This window comes from Tenrec ecaudatus, chromosome 6 (assembly GCF_050624435.1).
Source record: "Tenrec ecaudatus isolate mTenEca1 chromosome 6, mTenEca1.hap1, whole genome shotgun sequence".
Lineage (NCBI taxonomy): Eukaryota > Metazoa > Chordata > Mammalia > Afrosoricida > Tenrecidae > Tenrec > Tenrec ecaudatus.
Window position 1 is genome coordinate 32,053,137 of NC_134535.1, and position 17,482 is coordinate 32,070,618.

At 39.4% G+C, this 17,482-nt stretch overlaps 1 protein-coding gene across 3 annotated transcripts in view; it reads left to right on the forward strand.

Moving 5' to 3' along the window:
- Nucleotides 1–10,766, forward strand: part of NR2C1 (nuclear receptor subfamily 2 group C member 1) — a 68,442-nt gene extending 57,676 nt beyond the window's left edge. For 2 of the 3 annotated variants that reach the window (XM_075551166.1, XM_075551167.1), the window contains exons 12-14: nt 2,440–2,577; nt 4,810–4,915; nt 7,956–10,766. In XM_075551166.1, coding sequence (XP_075407281.1) covers nt 2,440–2,577; nt 4,810–4,915; nt 7,956–8,130 — 419 coding nt within the window. In that variant the 3' untranslated portion in view covers nt 8,131–10,766. The remainder of the gene's footprint in view (nt 1–2,439; nt 2,578–4,809; nt 4,916–7,955) is intronic. The other variant, XM_075551165.1, reaches the window with a different exon arrangement.
- The last annotated feature ends 6,716 nt before the right edge of the window (nt 10,767–17,482 follow it).

The following is a 17,482-nucleotide window of genomic DNA, read 5'->3' on the forward strand; positions in this document are numbered from 1 at the left end:
AAAAACCCACCTGCTAATTTTCTTTTCACTTGTATAAAATGTTATGATGAAAGTTAGATATCTGGTGATTGTACTCTTCCCTTCATATAAGATATCACTCTTTTGGTGGGGGGGGGTAATTTTTATATGCTGATACTTTTATCTGAAAATATTTTTAAATAAAAACACAACAGAATTGAAACAAGTATGCAGGCATACCTTGTAGAGACTATGGGTTCTGTTTGAGATCACTGCAGGATGACAACTATTACAGTCGAGCAAGCCACACACATTTTTGGTTTTCCATTGAATATAAAGCAGTTGGTGCTAGGCTACCAATCAGAATAGTGTTTGGGGTTTTAAAGCCTTGTATTCAAATAAGCAGCCATCTAAGGGAGGAGTCAACTAAGTCCACATGGAAGAAGCATCACAGCTTGTGGAATCCAAAGATGATAATAACAAAATTCAAATATTACAGAGGGAAAAGTATCAGAGCTAAAATTGTGAGCACCCAGTTTGTGGAAGGCCAGGGTGGGCAGTAGGAGTCCAAAACTCTTCCGCAGAATATCTAGTCAGATGAAGTCACTGGCAGATCCCCTCTAGCCACAGGTCAAGGTCTGGAACAGACTTACTGTTAAACATGGATCATTATAATCCTGAATATTCTAGATACAAGGATCTCTTGTTTGTTCCATGATGAAAATTTCTTCCCTGGCATTTAAAATACTGACGGTGATCTTTTCTTTCTTACATATTGTTTGTATTTTTATCTTTATAATACTATTGTTTTATCCTTACCACTTTCTTCGCTTTTGTTCTTTACTGTTTCTATTGGGTTTACCAGTGTGTGAAGCACAGAAGGAACGGATGCATAGAGACAATAACTGATGCAAGAGTTTATAGGGGAGATAGGCGTGTGGGGGTGGGAGATGGGGAGGATGGAGGGGACTTCAGGAATAAACAATGAAGGCGGGAGACGGGCTGAGCACTATAATTGAATATGATTACACAACTCATTTTAAAGGCGATTTAATCATGGGGGGGATGTTTTAAAATTGATTGCAGTAATGATTGTATAATTATTCTTGATATGATTGAACTATTGTATGATATGTGGATTATGTGCCAATAAAACTATTAAGAAATTAAATAATAACCAGTACCCCGCCCCCCCTAAAAAAAAGAATCCAGGGTTACCTCATAGAAAAAGATCAGATATTCCCAGCAGATTTTTCACCACAAGGTTGGTGGGTGAAACTCACCAGATGCTCTGCAAAGGAAAGATGAGGTTGTCCGCTCTCATAAAGATTGACAGTCCTGGAAATGCTCCGGAGCCCGCAGTTCTACTCTGTTCCATTGTGCCACTGTGCGTCTTAAGTCAATGACAGTGGTTTGGTTTGGACTTTGTTTGTCTCATGATAGCCTGCATTTGTAGCAGTTTATCAGTGTAACCTCACCCCTAAAAAGTCATGTGACTGAAAGTACTGTTAGTCATGTGAAAGATTCCTTTTTCTCTTCTGGATGCCGAGTAATCCAGACACTCATTCACATGAAGACAGACCCAAGCAATCGCTGGTGTATACATGCTTCACTTTAGATTGGCTTGTCAACAGCCAAGAGCTTGCCTGTCCTCAAATGAAGAGAATTAATTGCCTTTGAGTTCATGGAATATTTCATAAAACAAATTACTTTCCATTTCCTTACCATCTTCCATTTCCCATTTCTCATTTTTAATGTAATTTTAAAACCATCTGCCTCCTCCTGATATCTAAAGACACAGGAGTCACAGTAATCTCCAACCGATCACAGATAGATGGTAGCACTGCATTTCCATCTACTTTAGGACCGAAGCTCTGATGAATGTCTCAGAGCTGTAATGTGTTATTCTACTTACCTCGGGAAAAGCTTTGATTGAAGTGTTTATTGTACTAGCATTAAAAAAATCCATTAAACTCACTACCATCAAGTCAGTTCCACCTCACAGCGACCCTCTAGGACAGGGTAAAACGGCTCCTGTGAATTTCCAAGACTGTAACTCTTTAAGGGAGGAGAAAGCTTGTCTTACTCTTGAGGAGCAACTGGTCGTTTTGGACTACTGGCCTGTGGTTAGCAGCCAATGAGCAACCACCATGTCACCAGAGTGCCCTATAGTAGTATTGGTAATTTTTAAATATTTAGATGGTTTTCAACCAACATAAGATTAAGTAAATCCTTAATAGTTAAATTTGAGCCCTTTGTACATTGGTTGCTCAGTTTTTCAGGTGGTTGTCTCCATGACTTATCCGCACAAAGCACTAACTGAAGATTAATTAGTTTTATACATTAGTACTGAAATTTATACTTTAATTGATTGGTTATTATTAAGCCTAGAAATTCATGAGAAGGAAATATACAATATGAAAATAGCCATGCATTTAAAACAGAAACTGGAAACTTGTCCTTTTGTTCATTGTTTTAAAGATAAGCTGTCCACAGAAAGAAGAAAACTATTAATGGACCACATCTTCAAACTACAGGAGTTTTGTAATAGCATGGTTAAACTCTGCATTGACGGATATGAATATGCCTACCTGAAGGCAATAGTACTCTTCAGTCCCGGTATTGAAATATTTACTTCTTATTCAGAGTGCAGTGGTTGAGAGTTGGGGGAATCAAGACCTGTAGACACTGCTGGTGGGAATATAAAATGGGACCCAGTTAGATAGTTCTTCAAAATGTGAAACAAAAAGCTTCCATATGCCTCAGGAGTTAGTTCCACGCCGACCTACAGGCCCAAAGCATGAAGATCCATGGCCACATACAATTTTGTAAATGATTGCTTATATTAGCATTATTCAAAATTGCCCAAAAAGTGGAAACAACCCAAATGCCTAATCAAATGGGTAAACAAATATAAAGTGACATGTATACAATGGAATACTTTTTGACAATAAAGGAATGAAGTACTAATACAAACTACAGCACAGGGCAACCTTTAAACCTAGCTAACTGAAAGAAGCCAGCCAGAGAGGACCAGATGATGTTGATTCCACTTACCTGACCTGGCTAGAGTCTTAAAGCTATGGAGACATTACAGTGGACAGCTGACTGCCCAGGACTAGAAGGGGAGGGCAATGGGGAAGGACTGCTGAGTAGGGGCTTTCTTTGTGGCGTCATCAGTGTGCTCCCAAACTAGATGGTGATAAGTCTGCGAGCATCTTTTTTAAGACATTGGATTTTATAGACTATCATTTGGATTTCAATTTTAAACAATGCAGTGTTCATTGCTGGTTTAGAAAAAGGGTAGTACTACAATAATCCTTCTTGTTTCTCACAGATTTTAAACTTTGGTTACATCAAAAATACTGAGACAGTTATGTTATTTGTCTATGTTAAGTGTGAGCCAATACCTAACTAGCTGCATGAGAAGGTTCAAAAAGTTCGGTGGAAAGTGTCATTTCCCTTGAACTTTTTGAAGCGTCATATAAAGAAGATCGAAGAAATTGTTGGATTCCTGTGGTGGGAAATGCCTCGGTCCTTGGCTTCACACAAGAAAGAATTCTCGCCGAAGCCTGACTCGTGATCCAAGTGGGTGTTCATAAAGGATAGAAGTTTCAGGCATTACAGTAAACTGAACCCAAGCCAGCGAGAGAGTGCGGCAGAGCAGCTGGAAAAGAGGGCCGGGGTCTAGAATTTCCAGCTTTTTAGGGCCTTTTGCTGGGAGGCCTGGTCAGTGGGGCTGGTTGACCCCATTGGCTGAATTGCGCCCACCTGGCTTAGTTTGGGGCCCACCCAGGTGTTATAGCACACCCCCGGGCCTTAATTTTCCCATGCCCTTTAGCTTTTATCAGCTTTCAACTTCATGTGGGGAGCCCCCTAGGCATGGAGAGGAACAAATCCCTATCCTACCTAAAAAATCAGGGGTAAGACTTAGTAGGCCTTTAGCATTAGCATTTGTTTGTTTGGCTCATCATTAAAAGGCAAAGTAAGAGGTATTATTTTAATACTGGGTTAAATTGCCAAGCATTTTAAAAAATTAACAACAGATGGAAAAGGGGGCCTATTCACTTCCCTATCAGTTTTTTAGTTTTCATGTAAAATCACAGTGAGTGTCAAAAATCAGTTTCCGAATAACAGAATTGATTTTTTAAAAACATTTTATTAGGGACTCATACAACTCTGATCGCAATCCATACATACATCACTTGTGTAAAACACATCTGTACATTCTTTGCCCTCATCAATTTCAAAGCATTTGCTCTCGATGTAAGCCCTTTGCTTCAAGTCCTCATTTTTCCCCTCCCTCCCAGTTCCCCCCTCTCTCATGAGCCCTTGATAATTTATAAATTATTATTTTGTCATAGAATTGATTTTTTTAAGTCTATAATTTTCCTTTTGGAAATGCTTAATCAATTTTTGTTCTGATAAGAGATAATGTAGCATAGCTTTCCTAGAATGCTTTTCCTTAATTGATAATGCAACAGAGAATATAACCGCAGATATTTCCTTAGATTAAAAATTTTATAACAGTTGAATCATTTTAGTTTTTTGTTCCTTATGAAAGCAAAATGATACAATTTCTCTCCTTTTTGGATTGAGAAGAAAGCTATTTTAGTAGAATCCAACTATATGGGTTGTTAATTTATTTTTTGGATGTTCAAATATGTATATAACATTAAATTATTTTATGCAGTTAAAAGTATCTGATACATAGTCAATAAAATCAATAAATAATTGTAGCATGAAAGATCCACCAGTGACATGATGTTTGCTGGTATTCTTTTTGTGCTTCTAGTGCTTTGGTTATGAGCATTCAGAACTAGGATAGTAATATATTCCTTAATATTTCAGATCATCCAGGCCTAGAAAACATGGACCAGATTGAGAGATTTCAGGAAAAAGCTTACGTGGAATTCCAAGATTACATAACCAAAACATATCCAGATGACACTTACAGGTATCTGAAAGTTAAATAACGAAATTCCTTTTTTAAGCTTTTTTTGTTGTTGTTGATCTATTATTATTTTTTACTCCCAAGGTTAATTACCCTTGACCTTGAAAATAGGAAATGCTGTTGACAAATTCTGTGTAGCAAGCATTTCATCCAATTCTCACATTTTATATAAAGTAGTCTTCTGCGCAGGGAGATTAAGTAACCTGTTCAAGATTGTGTCATACATGGCAAAGCTTGACTGAACACAACTTGATTGACTCTAGAGTCCAAACTATTTTCTTCATGAAACTGAATGAATGGTCCAACCACCAGCCGCTGTAGCCAATCACAGAGATGGGATGAAAATCAGCATACATTTTATTAAGAGATCTGGAAGAATAGTGGGATAGTTCTCCAAGATTTGCCTTGTCCTCTCAGAGCTGGGGCTTTTATACTTTTCTGGGACATCGGGATATTACTTTGTTACATTTTTTCTGAAGTTTATGACTTTCTAATTGGGAATACAATCTGTATTGCTTGTGGGTGTCAGTGCCTCTGGATTTTCTCGAGGCTGATTCCTTATTGAGGAAATCATGCAAGAGTAAATTATTTACAGCCCTAGGTCACTAAATTCAGACATCTGGGGTATATTCTGAGAAGGACTGGGAGGAGGAGTTTCTGTAGCTGCAGGGAACAATATTAAATGGTTGTTAAAGATGCTTTCTAATTCATATGAAATCATGAATTAGATTAGGCAAAGAGGAGAAAATATCTCAATAAATGAAAACACTCAGTATTTTATAATTAATTTTTAAGCGTAGTTGTGGTATTTCTACTTGTCAATGTTTTTTGTGGGGGGGGTTGTCTTTTATAAGATCAACTCAATTTTAGAAGAGGAATTAACAGTATCACAGCATTAAGCACACGTATTTCAAAGCCAGAGCTGAGTTGAATCCTAACACTACCGCTTGGTAGCTTTATAGCCTGGTCATGTAGCATAGTTGGCCCAGCCTGCAGGGAAGCGCAGCTTTGCTGTGGAGTCTGTCAGGCCTGCATTTAGGTACAGCCATATGCATTAACAACGGATGAGCGAACCACGCCAACCGCTCCACGACCCCAAGACCAGCAAAACTAGATGATCCCCGTTACCACTACCCACAGCTCTGAGGGATCACTGAGAAGGTCTTAATTTAGCCAAAGTGAGGGAAAATGTGTGCAACAAAACTCAAAATCATAAAATGTTCCAGGCTTACTAGTTGAATAGAGGCTGGTGGGACCCCAGATTATGATCCTTAGGCGCCCACAGACCTGAAACGGAACTAACATCCCCATGGCTCAATTTTCAACCTGATAATCAAAAAGTCACTTACTCACTCTTGCCTTCAAGTCCCTGCTGACTCATAGCAACCTCATTGGACAGAGTAGAACTGCCCCTGTGCATTTCTGAGACTATAACTTTACAGGAATAGAAAGCTTCTTTCAAAAAAAAAAAAACCCAGCTGCTTTCTCTCTCTGAGCAGCTAGTGGTTTTGAACCGGTAACCCTGCAGTTAGTAGCCCAGCATGACACCACTGGGCAACCAGTGCTACTTTCTAGAGAAGCTCAGAAGGCAAATAATCAACTTGGGTTAAAAGAACAGCATTTTCCCAAAATGAAAATTCAGAAAGCAGGAAGGAAGAGGTAGGAAACTAGGAAAATGGAAACCGTAAATAACAGAAAGTAGTACGATTATGTTACACTGCGAGCATTGCAATCAGTCATATGAAACAAAATGTCTATGAACTGTTGACTGGAAAACTGAGTTGCTTTATAAACCTTCACCCAGCTCACAGTAAAAAGGTTAAATGAAGAGAGTTCCTTATTTTAAAGTAGGTATGTATATATAGGTACCCCCCCCCCAAAAAAAACAATATTTTTTCAAAGCTATGTATTTAAATTTTTTTACAAAATAACTTTATCACCTTCAAAGTACTCTCATTACACTTAATACATTTGTCAAATCTGTGATCCCATTCTTGGAAACATTTTTCAAACTCTTCTCTCATTTTTTTCTTCACCTCTTTTACATCATCAAATTGCTGTCCTTTCATGTCCCACTTCAGTAACAGAAGCAAAAGTCACACGGAGAGAGGTCAGGTGCATGGGGCAAGAGAGGCATGCTGTTTTTTACCAAAAACTGACACACTGTCTGTCTTGGTGGGACAAACTCCAAATGCACCAAGCCCCCTCACATCGAAAAACAAATGAGCATTGTCTTGATCTTTGCTTTCACTTGACAGGTTTTTTGGGGGTGAGGTGACGGTAGCATCTTCCACTGGCTTGGTTGACAGTTCCTTTCAGAGTCTGAAGAATAGCAGCACCATGGTTCCTCACCATGGTTCCTCACCAGTATTGGCCTTGGAATAAAAGGGTTGCTGCTACACTGTTCTTTCAAAGCACGGCGTGTTTCCACTCGAAGCTCTTTTTCCTGGTCAGAACCCGAGGCACACATTTCACAGCGAAATTTCAAATCTTCCGTTAAAATTTGCTGAACCAAGCTCCAAGATTGTCCAGCTATCTTGCCCATCTCTTTAGTGGTTCCCTGTCAGTCTTCGAGCAGGCTAGAACAAGGTTTGTCATCAATAGACATTTCAGCTTGTTGAAACGAATAAACCACTCGTACCCTGGAGGGTTTTCTCATAGTGCTGTCCTTGTAATCTGTGTTCAACTTCACAACAGCTTCTGTAGCATTTTTTATGAACGGGAAACAAAATTTCCCAGCTTCATGCTGTTCTCTTAAATCAACCGTCACAAAAAAACAAAGTTCAAGCAAAACTGCTTTTACAAAAAAATTCACTGTGACCAAAGAGAACCTTCCCAGGCTACCCAACTGGGTGCACTAACTCAGAGCAAGTTGCTCAGTCGATGCTCGCCCAGCAAGACAAAGGCATACTATGAAAGCTCCACCCACATAGCTTTTTTCTGGGTACCCCCTTATATATACATATATATGTCTAAATGGAATTTCTTTTTAATATATAGCCTTCATATTCCCTTATCCACATTTTTTTGTTTTGTGTTTTAGGTTATCTAGACTTCTTCTCAGATTGCCGGCTTTGAGACTGATGAATGCTACAATCACTGAAGAATTGTTTTTTAAGGGCCTCATTGGCAATGTACGAATTGACAGTGTCATCCCTCATATTTTAAAAATGGAGCCTGCGGATTATAACTCTCAAATAATTGGTCATGGCATTTGAAAGCAGCGACCTCTTTGCTATGGACCTGTTGATCTATCCCAGAACACAAGAAGACACCAAATTGAACTCATTGCTTCAAGAGTAACTAGGGATTTTTTCTTTCAGGAGTTGTAAAATCCAAGTTGTTGTTATTTTAATATCCTTATTAGCAATTTCTTTTCCAAGAAGTTTTGTTAGCATCTAATTCCCATATCATATGAAGAATATTTAAGGTACCTGGGCAAGCAGCAGGAAGTAGAATTGGCTGTCCTGCCTACATAAATCAATGAGAAACACTCTGAAACTGTTCTTGATGAAGATGATACCCAAAGCTGTCACCTCTGGACTATGGAAATAAAGATCTTGCATTCTATTTTATTTTATGAAACAAATAAATTAGTCTTATTTTTCAGGATGGTGTTCTATTCATATTTAACTTCATTATGAGCTAGTACAATTACATAATGGTCAAATTCTTACAGAGGATTTCCTGGAGTTTATTCTTATATAATTGTTTTGTGTTAATTTCCATGTTAAAAGAAGATTATTTTATGCTCAATGGTATATAACAACTATAGGAGATAATTGCACCTATATATTTTTGTCCTTTGCAGTCCTTCAGTACTCATTGCTGGCAATGAGACAGACCATGTTATTAAGGGTTGGCATTTTTAGTGTATGTTACTAGTTATAAGCACTTTTTATTTATGTAGCAAAGACTTGTTTTTTTTATAGTAACATAGGATTCATGTTTGGATAGTTGAGTTTATTGCTGTGTTTTCATAGTAGTAGAGACTGAGCCCAGAATGTTGCAGTGTGTCGGAATAGATATTAAAGTTGTTCCTCTTCCATTCCTCAAAAGTGTTCTGACCTCTCTTCTTTCCTGGCTGTACTATAGCTTCTGGACCTCACTGGGATTTAGCCAAATACTTTTAAGCCAGTAGAAAAATTCACCCAATTAGTTAAATAATTGATTTATCATAGCTAATCCATGTTTTCAAAGTGAGCTAGACAGTTATTTTAAATCAAAGTAATAACTTTAAGTTTCTCTAGTATATAACAGAATAGAGGGATTTTTTTTTTTAACTGTAAAAAAGGGGCTTGGAGCGACTTAACCTATAGTGTAAAGATCAGTCTTGTTAGGGCCACAACAGAAGCATTTTGTGATTTTTGTGTCTAAAATGGCTTCCACATTGATGTTTTCCTTGGTAAGCCTGGTATCGTTGAATAATTTTTTGCTCTGATATAATGAATTATTCTGGTGTGTTTGTTGAAATTTTTTAAACAAGATTTTACTCAAAGCACTTTTTTAATAAACATTTTTACTATAGAGGAGAAGTGGACTTGGGGGAAATATGAATTTTATTGTTACTTTATAGTAAACGAAGTCTTTACATTCTTTACATTCTTTACTGAATTACTAAGGAACCCTTTTTTATAATACAAGAATTTTGCCAGCAGGTTTATTTATAATTAAATGGGAAAAAATTAATTTAGTATAAAATACTCAATTGGAAACATCAGTGAGTTTATAACTTTATAAACTTAATGTAATAAGCCAAGGATTGAGGAAAATAAAAAATTTCTTTAATAAAAATATCTTTAATACAATAATGGCTAAGATGCATGTTTCTTTTAGGTGTTTCCCCTGATTAAATGCTTAGTTTTATTTGGAAACATTTTAAAAACTGCGTTAAAATATGGCCTGCTTTACAAGCCTGTATCCTGGTCATGTATTTCACTTTGGAACCATGTTTGCTCAAGGTGGAGCATCTTCGTTCCACTGCGTTTCCATCTTAGTTCATGCCTGCTATTTAAAGGAAGCTCTACTGAGCATGATCACTTTTAAATTCACATGCCTAAAACTCCATCTTTCATGATTAAAGATGAGTGGAATAAGTTTTCATTTTACCAAATAAAATGTGTATGAAAATACAGATACTGGCTTTCATGTGTTCTGCTGAGTCCCAGTTATACTGCCTTCTAAAATAGTTATATTTCAATGTTGATTCAAGAGATTTGTTGGCAGGGCTGGTGTCTATGTTGTGTGTGTATGTGTTTTGGAGGTTTTGGGGCTTTCAGATGAAGTGATCTTATGTAATTTCAAATTCAAGAAATTCAATACTATATAACATTCACCTTGAAGATGCCACCAGATATTGTATATTGACCATTAATTTTTCATCATTAAATTCCAGTAAAGAGTAACAACATAAGGACAAAAGCGAAGAGAATAAATCCGAGATTAAAGCAGGTTCAATAGTGTTTGGGGAAACAAAAAGCAGATGGAGAAAGACTGACTTAGTAAAGCCAAAACCAAAAATCTAAACTCACTGCCTCAAGTCAGTTCTGGCTCCACTGTGTCACCCTGGGCACTTGCACTGCAAGATGTTTTGGAAGTCTCTTCTGGAGAGGAAGAGGACAGGATTTGTTTAAGATCAATTGAAGAAGCAGATGTACCCTCCAAAATGATACAATGTTGGACTCTGACAAAATACCAAATTGGGTAGTATATGTAGAAGGGGAGTGTCTGTTACTACACCCACCTCTGGAAAGTAATTTTGTATTAGTAAAGTTGACGTTCATAGACTCCTGCAAATGTATACTAGAGAAGCTCACCTGCACACCATGTAAGCATTGTAACATTGAATGTGTATAAATAAAATATCCATTCACAAAATGGAAAAATCAGACGTGTAATGAACCACTGGGGGTTACATAACAAAAGGAAGCCTCAAAGAATAGAAAGCATGATTTGCTCTCCAGTACCTTATTTTCCAAAAATAAAAAGTAGCCAACAAGTTAAAAGTATCCAGATATGTGAGGAAAAAGGCACCCTGGTTAAGAACTGATCAGCAGCAGATATCCCTTCAGCCAACATCTGACTGCACGTACATTCGTGGTTTCATAAGGTTATAACAGCGTTCAGAAATCCTGACTGGAAAACATTGACAGCACTTGATACAACAGTTTTCTGCATGCAGCACATGGTATCTTATGTCTCGTATACCAAGCAATTATGCTGTCAAGCATACAGTGAGTGGTACAGTAGATGGGGGGGAGGGTGTCTTTAGAATTTGTGGGGAAATTCCATTATATTTTCCATCAACTGTTTTAGGCTCCCTTGTATATAATGTCATACAAATGTGTTGATGTTACTAGTTTATATATGTGCTGTAATAGATTTCTATTTAATAAGTTCATCATGTACCAGTTTATGCTAAAATTTGTAAGTACCAGCATTCATTCTCATGTATCACTAATCATTTGAGTGCTTTTTCTGATCAGTTTTTTTATCACTTTATTGGGGGCTCATACAACTCTTATCCCAATCCATACATAAATCAATTGTGTAAAGCACATTTGTCCATCCATTACCCTCATCCTCAAAATATTTGCTCTCTACTTAAGCCCCTGGGATCAGCTCTTCATTCCCCCCCCCATGAATCCTTGATAATTTATAACATTATTTTGTCATATCTTACACTGTTCAACGTCTCCCTTAACCCACTTTTCTGTTGTCCATCCCCCAGGACGGAGGTTATATGTAGACCATTGTGATCGGTTCCCCCTTTCTATCCCACCCTCCCTCCACCGTCGCGATATGGCCACACTCACTACTGGTCCTGAAGGGATCATCCATCCTGGATTTCCTGTTTCCAGTTCCTATCTGTACCAGTGTACATCCTCTGGTCTAGCCAGATTTGTAAGGTAGAATTGGGATCATGATGGTGGGGGGTGGGATGGATTTAGGAACTAGAGGAAAATTGTATGTTTCATCAGTGTTACACTGCAACCTGACTGGCTCATCTCCCCTCAACCCTTCCTTAAGGGGATGTGCAGTTGCCTACAGATGGGCTTTGGGTCCTCACTCTGCATTCACCCTTATTCACAATGATATTATTTTTTTGTTCTTTGATGCCTGCTACCTCATCCCTTTTGACACCTGGTGATCACACAGACTGGTGTACTTCTTCCATGTGGGCTTTGTTGCTTATGAGCTACCTTCAAGCCTTTAAGAGCCAAGGGCACCATGAGCTTTCTTCACATTACTTATGCACGCATTTGTCTTCAGTGGTCATATTGGGGAGGTAAGCACACAGTGATATGATTTTTTGTTCTTTGATGCCTGATAACTGATCCCTTTGGCACCTCGTGATCACACAGGCTTCTGATCAGTTTTCATTTGAAAATATTACATTGAAGTGCATTCTGGCTGTGAGGCACAGTAAAATCAGTGCTAGTAACCCTGCTGATTGTTTTAAATACCGGTGACAGCTTCAGATCTCACCAACACACCACAGTACAACAAACTGACAGATGAACTGTGGTTAGATGAACCTTTTTAAGAACTGTAACTCACTTTTAAGGCCATCAGATCTGCAGTGACTTGTCACCTCCTGCTGCCTTAGACCAAGTTGTTCTAGTTGGGAAAATATGATGTACAAGACCTCTTTGAAGCGTTGAAGAACAAAGATGTTACTGGGAGGACTACTGCGTACTTGACCCCGAGCTATTCAGTCACATCATGTGTATGTGAAAACTGGACAGCGCCTAAGAAGGTCACAGAAGAGTTGTGTTTTAATCCTGATGTTAGCAAAGAATGTTAAGTGCCGTGGTATGTCAGAAGAACAAGATCTTGTCTTGGAAGATGTAACAGCGTGCTCCTTGGAAGTTCGGATGAGGAGATTTCATGCTGCGTACTTTGACCATGGTATCAGAAGGAACCAGTCCCAGGAAATGGACATCCCGCTTGGTAAAGTCGTGAAAAAGAGGAAGACCTCAAGACGGATCGGCACAGTGACTGTAACGATGTACTCAAACAATAGTGTGAGGATGATGCAGGACTGAGCAGTGTTTTGTTCTGTCATACAGAGGGTTGCTGTGAGTTGAACTGACTTGATAGCATCTGGCAAGTTTTGTTCTTGATTTTATTATTTTCTTGCATTAGTTTTGTTTTTTGTATTACAAAAGCAAACATTCCGCTTTAAATGGTATCAGGAATGTTTCCTTGATTGCTAATCTACCACACTCAGTGGAATGCTGGAGGTGCTAACGATGATCATCGTGGACATTTGGGGTTATATACTATATTGAGTTGATCACACACTAATAACTAGAGGCAGATAACTTGCTAACTCAAGAATTGACTATCAAAGATTTCCTCAGTGTCCATCAATAACACGGCAACCTTTTTACGGTCCATTTTATTGATGAGAGGCTTCTCTATCTGGATGTCTGTGTTCTCTTATTCACACCCATTTCTTCATCTAAAAAAGGGGGAGGGGTTATTATAACCTCCAACCTAATCCATTGATCACTCATAAATGTATCTTAAGTGAAGTCCAACAAAATGAGTTTCCTCTTCAGGGAAGGAAGATAAGCAATAAATAGGCTAGAGAGTAGACAGGTGAAGGGGTAGATAATATGCCACAGAGAACGGGAGTGGTACAGTGTGTGGCAAGCTTCTGGAGATTTGATGAGTAGCTTAAAGTGTTGAATATAAAATTGACCTGAAAATGCTCACCTAATTCAATAAAACATTATTTGGGGGGATGGGGGGGACAAGCTTCCTTTTCTAAATGCTCCAGCAATGGGTATGGTAATATTTTCTTGTCCTTGACTGATTACAGGAAAATTTTCTTGATTTCTTGGGGCTGCATCTAATTCAAATAGAACCCTTGATGCCGTAGTGACTGCAGTAGTTAAGACTCGTTTGCTAACTGAAGAGTAAGAATTAGTGGTCTGTACCCGACAGCCTCTCTATGGAAGGAAGATGTGTCAGTCTGCTTCCATAAGGATTATAGCCTTGGGAACACTATAGGGCCGTTCTACCTTGTCCTATACGGTCACTATAAGTAGGAATCCACTTGATGGTAATGGATTTTCATCTAATTCAAAGGCATGGTGATCCTTCAAACTGAGGACTCTATTCAGATGTCTTTTCTGGTAACCCAATGGAACTGTTTCCACTCCTGTTTCTGCCCCTGAGGTTCTTGGCCATGGTGGGCCAAGGAGTAGTGATGATTACACATTGCCATTGTTCTTGCGATCTTCATGGGCCATGCTGCTCTGGGCACAGTGGTCTCAGGCTTTGAGGAAGCCGCTACGGCATGATGAATTTCGGGGTGGGTTGGCAGAGGCGTCTTGTGCCAGGGATGCCCCCAAGGTGGCTCCCATGTGGAGTCACTAGATTGTGGTGGTCTGGTTTGGATGATGTTTTGCTTCCAAATGACACTTTGGTCTCAAGATCTGTGAGCTGAGAGAGATTGGCACCCAGCCCAGGAATGCAAGACAAAGGGAATGTTTTAACATCTCCCCTCTACTGGATGCACCACATTTGGTGAGGTGAAGTTGCTTAGCAGCCAGCGATTGTAGCTGGAATGTGACAATTTGGGTGCAAGCATCCAGGCCATTTCATCTTAAACTGGCTGACAAGTTCTGAGACCTCCTTGCAGTCCCTACAGATACAGCGACAACAGTCCCTGTACTTACTTATGAGATGAGTTGGTTTTCTTAGACTATTTTAGAATCATCCCATCTAGCTCTACAGACATGGATGCCAATCACTTAGTAAACTTGGGAAGCTTAACATGCAAGCCACTTTCTAATGTTAGGAACATGCCAAAACAAACTACAACAAAAGAAAACAAACCCACTGCCATCAAGTGGATTCTAACTCATAGGACAGTATTGAACTGCCCCCATCAGATCTCCAAGGTTATAATCTTTATGGAAGCAGACAGCCACATGATTCTAGTGTAGAGATGCTGATGGGTTTGAACTGCCAAACCACTGGTTATCAGCAGATGCACTTAACAAAGGCATCACCAGGGCCCTTGGTTACTCACTGTCAATTCTGACTCAGCAATTCTATAGAGCAAACTAGAACTGCCCCTGCGGGTTTCCAAGACTAACTCTACAGGAGTACAAAGCCTCATCTTTTTGCCTGCGGAGCAGCTGGTGATTTCAAATTGCTGACCTACTGGTTATCAGCTCAGTGCACAACCCACGGTCCCACCGGGGCTCCTGAGCATAGCACTGAGTAAAGCCGTTGTCCCTTTTCTCATAGACAAAGAGATATGATATCAGATCCTTAACACCTTTATATAATGGTTTTTAAATTGTTTTATGTGGATTTTGATATGATAGTTCTCAATCTGTGGGTCATGACCCCTTTGGGGGTCGAACAACCCTTTCACAGGGGTTGCCGAAGACCATCGGAAAACATAAATATTTCACAATACATAATTACATATTGTTTTGTGATTAATCACTATGCTTTCATTATGTTCAATTTGTGACAATGAAAATATATCCTGCATATCAGATATTTACATTACGATTAATAAAATTAGAAAAATTACAGTGATGAAATAGGAATGAAAATAATTTTATGGTTGGGGGTCACCACAACATGAGGAACTGTATTACAGGGTCACAGCATTAGGAAGATTGAGAACCACTGCCTTACTGCATCTGCTAAGTACTATTTACTACTTTACCGGCTACAAGAACACTACCTTAAAAAAAAAGAAAAGAACATTGCCTTTGCAAATTTTCCGAGCAAAGCAGCATGTTGTCCAAATGTATTTTCTATACCTCTTTTTTTTTACCCTGGGATTAAGCATTTTTATTATTTTATTGGTCATACATATTCTTTTTTTTAATTAGGGGCTCATACAACTCTTATCACAGTCCATACATATACATACATCAGTTTTATAAAGCACATCAGTACATTCTTTGTCCTAATCATTTTTTTCTCTTTTCTTTTTTTACATTTTATTAGGGACTCATACAACTCTTATCACAATCCATACATATACATACATCAATTGTATAAAGCACATCCATACATTCCCTGTCCCAATCATTCTCAAAGCATTTGCTCTCCACTTAAGCCCTTTGCATCAGGTCCTCTTCTTTTTTCCCCCTCCCTCCCTTCTCCCCCCTCCCTCATGTGCCCTTGGTAATTTATACATCGTTATTTTGTCATATTTTGCTCTATCCGGAGTCTCCCCTTGCCCCCTTCTCTGCTGTCCCTCTCCCAGGGAAGAGGTCACATGTGGATCCTTGTAATCAGTTCCCCCTTTCCAACCCACTCACCCTCCACTCTCCCAGCATCGCCCCTCACACCCTTGGTCCTGAAGGTATCATCCACCCTGGATCCCCTGTGTCTCCAGCCCTCCTATGTACCAGTGTACAGCCTCTGTCCTCTCCAGCCCTGCAAGGTAGAATTCGGATCATGGTAGTTGGGGGGAGGAAGCATCCAGGATCTGGGGGAAAGCTGTGTTTTTCATCGGTACTACCTCGCACCCTAATTGGCCCATCTCCTCTCCTAAACCCCTCTATGAGGGGATCTCCATTGGCCGACACTTGGACCTTGGGTCTCCACTCTGCACTTCCCCCTTCATTTAATATGGTATATATATATATATATATATATATATATACACATACACATACATACACACACAGACATATATCTTTTTTTTTTTTTTTGCATGATGCCTTATACCTGGTCCCTTGGCACCTCGTGATCGCACTGGCCGGTGTGCTTCTTCCATGTGGGCTTTTTTGCTTCTGAGCTAGATGGCCACTTGTTCACCTTCAAGCCTTTAAGACCCCAGACACTATCTCTTTTGATAGCCGGGCACCATCAGCTTTCTTCACCACATTTGCTTATGCGCCCATTTGTCTTCAGCGAGCCTATCATGGAGGTGTGCAGTCAATGATATGATTTTTTGTTCTTTGATGCCTGGTAACTGATCCCTTCGGGACCACGCGATCACACAGGCTGGTGTGTTCTTCCATGTGGACTTTGTTGCTTCTGAGCTAGATGGCCGCTTGTTTATCTTCAAGCCTTTAAGACCCCAGTCACTATCTCTTTTGATAGCCGGGCACCATCAGCTTTCTTCACCACATTTACTTGTTCACCCACTTTGGCTCCAGCAGTTGTGTCGGGCGAGTGAGCATCATAGAGTTCCAATTTAATAAAAGAAAGTATTCATTCATTGGGGGAGTGTTTGAGTAGAGGCCCAAGGTCCTTCCGCCACCTTAATACTTAACCTATAAGTATAGACACATAGATCTATTTCCCCATCCTCCTATATTTATTTGCATGTACATGTCTTTGTCTAGACCTCCATAAATGCCCTTTGACTCCTAGCTCTTTCCTCCGTCTCCCTTGACTTTCCTCCTGCCCTACTACCATGCTTCGTCACCACCTGGGCTAGAGTATACCTCTTCTCTAAGCAACCTTACCCTTGATCATTTCCCACCAAGCCTGCCACTCCCCACTCTCTACCATTTGGGGTCCCATGTTTTTCCCTTGTCCCTGTGTTTGTTTACACCACTTCCTTACCTCCCC